The sequence below is a fragment of the Gavialis gangeticus genome, unplaced genomic scaffold (assembly GCF_001723915.1).
Source record: "Gavialis gangeticus isolate Ggan-Ray unplaced genomic scaffold, GavGan_comp1, whole genome shotgun sequence".
In the NCBI taxonomy this organism is placed as follows: domain Eukaryota; kingdom Metazoa; phylum Chordata; order Crocodylia; family Gavialidae; genus Gavialis; species Gavialis gangeticus.
Genome location: NW_017729029.1, coordinates 37,965,595 through 37,973,259, shown reverse-complemented (window position 1 = coordinate 37,973,259; position 7,665 = coordinate 37,965,595). Strand labels below are relative to the sequence as shown.

Below are 7,665 nucleotides of genomic sequence, written 5' to 3'. Positions count from 1 at the left end.
CCAAGGGAAGTGGTGCTGGCCCCTACCCTGGGGGTCTTTAAGAAGAGGCTGGATGCCCACCTAGCTGGACTCGTTTGAGTCCCATTTCTCTTTTTGGGGTTTTTGTTGTTCTCCCGCCCTGGCGGGGGGTCGGGCTAGAAGATCTACTAGGTCCCTTCCGACCCTTAATCTATGAATCTATGTCCCCTCCAACCCTGGGCCTGGCTGCACCTCCCCTGGGACTGTCAGGGAATCATGATAGAGGGGATGACCTGGTCCCCGCTCAGAAAAATGGATGCAAAGAAGTTGTTAAATTAGCTGTTAAACCTCTCTACCACTACCGTTTTCACTTCGTTGTTCATCACAAAATGGTTAATATTATACTGTTTTAACAGTTTGCTTAAAGAATTATTTAGAAATTCTTTCCCCCGATGAGTCTGTAACTTTCAAGGTATGCGGCCCTCTGTAAACATCGTTTTAAAGGCCCGAGCTATTCCACTGCCTGACTTGTCTTTTAGACCCAGAGCACATGCATACTTTGATAATATGTCTATCGCTGTTAAGATAAACTTAACCCCATGATTGTGCTTGGAAAACTGCTGCATATCCACCAAATCTACCTGCCATTGCACATCAATATCTGAAACAACAGTCTTGTTTCTTTTAAAACGTCTTCTCGCCGGTTTGTGTAGGGTGTAAGTGTCCTGATCTGAAAGCCAGGCGGCCACCTCGCTTCTGTTCAGAACTTTATTCTGCCTTTTGGCGGCTTCAAAAAGCATGTTCACCCCGCCAAAACTGCCAGCTTCACCAGAAGAGTAATAAACTTCCTCTAACATTAACCTCCTGTGCAGACATATCTGGTAACTGCTCCCCCCACACCCACCCCCCGCTAACACCCGTGTGCTGCATTCAAACACTTGAGGACAAACTTAAACCATGGTAAAACAAGGTTTATTAAGCAGGTAAGAAATACAACATTAATGAGGTCTTCAGCCTCGTCTTGAACAGTTGTTCAAAACCAGGTCACGCAAGAAACCTTCTTCTAAACAGGGGGGTGGGATATTTTTTTATTTGAAGATAGGCCTCAGGTACACCCCTGCTCAGTGACCTCCATGGGCTCATAGCCCTGCTCGGTAATCTCCACAGGCTCAAAGCCGGGTTAAAGGTCATTGTCTTTGGACAAAAATGTTGCATCAGTCTTTGGTCTAGAAGTGCTCTCTTTTGGACACAAGAAGAATTCACGCAAAAGACTCTTACTTTTGGTGGGGTGCCAGCATGCAGGTTTTGAAAGCTCTCTATGAAGGCATCGTCTACCCGCAAAAACATGGTTATTAACACAGGCCCAGACAGTTACAAGAAAATCACCCCCACAAAAATCATCTAAATTAGATGATTTTTAATTGCCTCCCAGAGTCCTTTGAGACAGTTGTCCATGCTTTCCATACGCGGTTTCGATACGGACTGCTTGAGTTCTGTCATGGTCCCTGCTCATATTTTGGTAGACCTGCCATCCAGCTCATGCTCCTGAATCTCCTCCATGTATGCCCCCCCCCCCCCATGTCTGAGCATGGTCTCAGACAAACAGAGGCCTCGCTTTGGAAAGCAGATAGACCTGGTGGGCTTGCAACCTAAATCCCATTCCCTCTGCTCGCTCCAGGTGGTTCAGCGTTGTTCTTGGGGGAGGTCTGAGGCCTCTGAAAGCCCTTCCAATTAGTCAGGGGTGGTGGGGCAGGTTGTTGGAGGGTCACACGACCCCACTACCACCCCATAGGCCACACTAGAGCAGGCTGGGACCTGATAGGTCATAACTGTACCATGTGATCTAGGGCAGTTCTTGCAGCATGAGGGGTTGGGCTTTGGGGGTCTGCATGGGCTGTCTTTCTGATATCATAGACCATGTGGTGGTGGCGTCACACACCACGTGACTGGGGTCAGGGGCGGGGCTGGTGATGTTATACACCATAAGGGTAAAGGGGGACTTCTGGTCCTGCTCACTTGTCACATTTGCATTGAAGGGCAGTGAGCCTATATATTATTGCTGTCATATATCCTAGAAGTACCTGGAAACGGACACTGCCATACTTCTTGGCTTAGAGTTAGAGTTACTGAACAGTTTTCGTTGAAACACCTTTTTTTAAAACTAACAGTAGTGTTTAACGTAACTTGAACTATTTGTGAAAAAATAAAATTCAAATTTAGGTTTTTTTCCATGAAAAATGGGAAAGCAGATTTTTTTTTCAGGTCTGGTAACTTTTGTTTCAGCTTCCCTTTTTATTAAAAATTATTGTTTTGAGTTCTAGAAAAGAGATTTAAAGTATTTTGTGAAAAAAACCAAAAAAAACCTATACTGAAAATTGTATTCAGAACCTGAAACATTTTTCAGATTTGTTTCTTTGTTGAAAAGGTAGAGTTTCTTCAGGAGGAGAAATAGAGGGAGGAAAGAAACATTTTTGACATTTCCTATGAATAACAGCTGACAATATTCCAGTCAGCGTTGCACAGCTGGGCAGCGCCTCGGGACAGAGAATAAATGTTTGTTGTGTGCCTCTAGAGCACCGACAAAGTGGAGTCCTGATCCTTTATTAGGTCCTATTGCCACAACCACATTTAAAATATGAAAACAATGATCCATCTTCCACCCATGAGTGCCAACAATACACATGTCTATACACCAGCGTTTCATATCATGGGACCATTTCCATGGTAGTCGTACTCAGAATCATGGAGGGAAGGGCTTATATTTCTATTCCTAAGTAAAGTACACTGATGTCTCTCTAAGGTAACCTAACAGCACATTGTGACATGCTTGTTCTAGCAGCAGCAGTGTGTTTCAAGAGTATAAAGTGCCTGAGCATGCAAGTAGTTACTTTCCTTCTTCCTAGGCTGAAGAAACCCATCACACACGCCTGCTAATGCAGCAAAGGCTGGGAATAGAAGCACATTGATCACTGTCTGAACAGCAACTAGTGATGAAGGGTCATTTATCTGAAACACAGACACTGGGGGCATTTGGAAATTAGGATCCAAACCAGTGTCCAAAGCCAAAACCTAGGCAAATTTTGCAGTCCCGGCATTGTCTGTCTCAAACAGCTGTACCTGTGTTCCTAAGAAGCCCATGGCATCTCTCCCCTAGGTAAGAGGTAAGAAAACTGCCTTTGTGTTAGTATGTCAGTTTAGAAACTGACATTTTGGGGCTTGCGGTTGTAATGTCTTTGGTGCGTTTCTGATGGTGGGGGGATACAGATGAGATCTCAGACTTCATGTTCTCACCCTCTGCCTTCTCTTGTCTGGTAGTGTTGATCACTCACCATTTGGATGACGGAGACTGGCCCGATGCTGTTCACATAGATGTCCACGTCGATGAATGTAGGCTTGACTGGAAGGAGAACAAAATGGACATGGGTGAGCCAGGGGCTGAGCTTCACAGGAAGGGAAGCAGACAGAAGGCAGAATGAGGGAAACCTGCAGGTTCAAGCAAGTCTGCCAGCATAAGAGTGGCTGGAATGAAGGCCAGGAGCACTATGAGTTCCAGACCTGGAGCATGGCTTCTAGGCATTCTGGATCATTACTCTGAAAATATTCCTGTTGCAAGGAATGGGCTACAGTGAACAACTCATTGCTAGGGTTCCTTTCACTGCTAGTACCATGCACAACTGTGAGGAATTTCACAGCATTGGAGGCCCCTGATTGCTACTGGCTAGGCACTGCTCTGAGGAATTTTATAGTCCTAGTTGGATTAAAGAGAATGCTGCTTGGAAGTGATAATTAAGATCATTCTCCTCTCCTTCCACCCAGACCAGAGAGCTTGTAGCTCTTTCCTGCATCTCAGAGATGCACACAAGACTGAAGGCAGAGGCCCTGAGGAGACACTTACTGCCGATGTCAGGTCTCAGTTTGTTGTCATAGTTCTTCAGCAGTGAGTTGAGGATTTGTGTGGCGTCTGTCTCCTGGGCTTTGGGAGTGAGGACCCAAGTTTTATTGACACTCAGGTAATCATAGTCATACTCCTCTGTGCTTTCTGACCTGAAGTAAGCAGATGAAAAATAAGGAAGGAATTACCTGGACCCCAAGCATTTTCTACCCTATACACCAACATAGGTCTCAACAGCCTTGCAAGGTTTTCCTCTCAGATAAATGCACCTGTAACTCGTAAGGCAGTAGACTCCAAAAGGGGGTAGGTTGAGGCATTTATACAGGTGAGAGGGCAGGAGTCTCTCTTATTTCCCACAGTTACATTCCCTGGATACTTCTAAGCATATGGGTCCTGACTTGCTAAGGCCATCTGAGGCATGAGACTCTGCAGTGGAGGACATGGAGAGAGCAGGGTTAAGTAAGCCTCCTTTCCAGCTATCAGAAGACCTGGGTACCAGAAGGAGAGCACCATGCCTTCTCTTGGAGCTTCTTTTAGAGCAATATCACTTACTTCTGTCCCAAATATCAGCCTGTATCTAACAAAGAGCAATCCTGCCCTTGTTAAGACGTGTTATCACAGTTACTGGATGAACTGGACCTCTGAACTATTCTGTCAAGTGTGCTCCCTTTGAGATCTCTAGCTTCACTCGCCTCTAGGTGGAACTACACTGTTCTCCCATTACTGCGTTTAACACTGCAGAGCCATAGTACTAACCTTCCTCACTAGGTCCTACCTTTCAGCTCTTTTCCCTCTGAGAAAAGCTGCAGTAGTTAACAGAGTGACAGGATGGCCCCTAGTACTAAGCAAAGTATTATTCATTAGAACAAAAGAATTTAAGAGAAAGCAGACCTTTTAAAAATAAAACAGACTATATACTTGTTTAGCTTAGCAGCTATCTTCCCATCTTCCACATGGGGAGCCTCCAGAAACCCCCTTCTTATATGCTTACAGAAACCCGCTTATCAGAAAATCCTTACTGGAATAATCCATTTTTTTTAACTCAAACTATTTGTACCCCAGCTATAAACAGTCCCCATGCTGTAAAAGCTGTTTAGCCTTTTTTATTTTCATTTTTCCAGCCTGGCAGTATAAGCTTTCATCCTCCTTGGAGACAGTACCCTTGAGCTAATAGCTTGCCCTGCTCTTAGCGGTGTGGGCTGAGGTGTACTTATCTAGCTCTATTATGTTGCCTCCTTGTTTGCTCTTTCTCTAGCTCCTTATTAAATTAAATCAGCATAATCACATGGGAAATTCTAATAACCCACCACTGTTATAGAGTAACTCTACCTTACTGAGCAGGTCACTTACAATATTCATACCATAATTAAATATCACGATTCACGGATCAACAAAAAGCAATTCAACATTCATCACACATGCCCCTCTAAATGTGTCGTCAGTATGTCAACTCTCCCCAGGGCTGGAGAAAACTTATCTGTGAGAACTGCCATTGTGCTGATACATCTCAGCTGGAGCCCTGTAATGATGTGGAAAGAGGCTCTGGAATGCAGATCTCATTTCAATATATAGGGAGGCTGCGACTGGGAAAGGACTAGAAGGGTAATGCTATTCATTTTATATGTTGCAGTTAATTTATCAGTTGGTGCATCTACAAGTGTGCCCAGCTGCACAGTAACCACCATTACTAAGCAGTCCCAGCAGTGCACAGGTTGTTTCCAACCCTACTGCACAGTCGCAATGAGCTACTGTGCAGTAGCTTGTTGCTATTGCACAATAGTGTCACTGTTCATGCCTGCCAACACTACATCGCGGTAGAGACAAGCAAAGTTGCCATAGCTTGTTGCTACAGTGATGCAGCAGCTCATGTAGCCAGTGGTTCCTAATTTTAAAATACACATAAAGTTTGCATCTTATTCTCTTTAAAACTCTATCTAGCCAGCATACCCAGATGCTAAGGAATACTCCCATCAAAAGACTGGACCCACTGTATTTTTTCCCTGTTAAGTCCCCTGACATTTTAGCTTAGGCATTTTCACATCAGCCTGCTCTTCCTGTTTGGTTGCTCATTACAATTTATTCTAAGTATATTTAAAAAGACTGCAGCCTTGATTTTTGAATATGTTTTCCTTTACAAATAGATGTAGTTACTAGGTTAGCTTGTATATTTACACTGCTGTGTGACTTTTAAATATGTCCATTAAAAAAAGTCAATGAGAACCCCTTGTGATTGCTGCAAAATTAAAAATAGGATTGTTTACTGGGAGACACTGATCAATTGGCCATCTACCCAGCTGGCTGGAGTCTAGCCTTGGTAAATGCATTTTTGCAGGTGTGGCCTGTAGTAAATTACATTGAATTATCCTGGTGCAGTTCACAATAGAAACAGGAAATGCTAACATTACTGCTTTTTCACTACCACTGTCTATCTTGTCTGGCTGCTGGCAAGATCATCAGCAGAACAAGTAACACTGGCAAAAGTTAGAAAACCTTGGCTGCCTCTAAGCCTCATTTTAATATTCTTTAAATACTCAGGCAGTTCTGCTCTGGGGTCTGAAGTCAGGAGTCCTGGATCAAAACACTGGTCCTAAAGGGTGTCATTAGTAACTGATCAAAGTCTCAAGATCCTTCAGCTTTGTGGCAGTAGCACATTCATAAGCTTCTCTGTAGAGGCTGCAGCCACCGGAGTAGAACAAAGTCCCACATACAGTTGAGTTTGGTTATGCTACTCTCAGCTTTAAGGCAGTTCTATATTTTAGCTAATACTAGTATTGTTACAGATGTAAAGTCTTTGGTATCTCCTCTGTATTAGCAAGAGTCTCAGCAACGTGCTGTTATGCTGGCATAAGAGTGGCTAGAAGGGCTTATTTGGCTCACCAAACCAGTATGAGCTGCGTCTGCATCTGATGGATTTCCTAGTATGCCTATAACAGCAAATCTGAGCCTTATTTCTCATTGAGGGCTAAAGTATTCTGCAAGCACTAAGGGAAGAGTTGTTTCGGTGTTCGATGGAAATGGTCCTTTCTTAGGATTCCCTATCAATACACGCATCACAGCAGCATTAGGATAAGAATTTTTGGAAAGAGGATGTGTGTGTGGTTTAGATAAGAGCTGTCTGGCTTTAATGACACCCAATCCTGGTCCCTATTTCCAAAAGCTTCAAATCCTACCATGACAGGCAGAGAAGGTGTAGTAATTGATGCCTGACAGCTACTGCAGAGGCAGAGTAATTAGGGAGGAGGGCTGCATCTGTGTGTGGAGCCCACACACATCTGCTAATGGAAATGTCACACAGCAAACATTTAACAATCAGGAACATCCAGTGGAAGTTCTCTGGACTGGAGGATGCATCTCCTCAAACCAAGTTATTTAGGCTTGGCAGCTAGTGACAGGTACAATCCAATATGATTGTTCCCTGTTCCATGTTTGAGTGTGTGGCATACATGTCAAAAGTTTTCTCCCAGGCACACTCTGGGATATGGATGGGGTCAACCATTCCCTCCTTAGGCAATGCATGATATTGCTGTGCAAGAACACTGGGTTGCATCAATGATACCACAGTTTTGTGCAACTTAGACATTTATGTTGAAGTTTTGCACCGTATCAATGAGCAAGCAGAAGAGGCCCAAATGATGGCCTCTGGATAGTGACATGCTCCATGTAGTCACAGAGGAACAGGGATTCAAGGCCTCCAGGACTAAACTTGTAGAGCTATTCTTCAAATGTGGCTGCATTTATACAGGCCAAGTGTATCTGAACAGGAAAGTCACAGCAGGTTTGCTGGGGGGGGGGGGGGAAGGGGGGGGGGGGGACTG

The 7,665-nt window shown here is 44.3% G+C and overlaps 1 protein-coding gene across 2 annotated transcripts in view; it reads right to left on the bottom strand.

Annotated features, from left to right (window-relative positions):
* Positions 1-7,665, bottom strand: part of GABRE (gamma-aminobutyric acid type A receptor epsilon subunit) — a 191,042-nt gene that overhangs the window by 177,436 nt on the left and 5,941 nt on the right. Inside the window, exons 2-3 of one of the 2 annotated variants that reach the window (XM_019521415.1) lie at positions 3,854-4,002; positions 3,288-3,355 (exon numbers count right to left, since the gene is read on the bottom strand). In XM_019521415.1, the coding sequence (XP_019376960.1) occupies positions 3,288-3,355; positions 3,854-4,002 (217 nt within the window). The remainder of the gene's footprint in view (positions 1-3,287; positions 3,356-3,853; positions 4,003-7,665) is intronic. The other variant, XM_019521416.1, reaches the window with a different exon arrangement.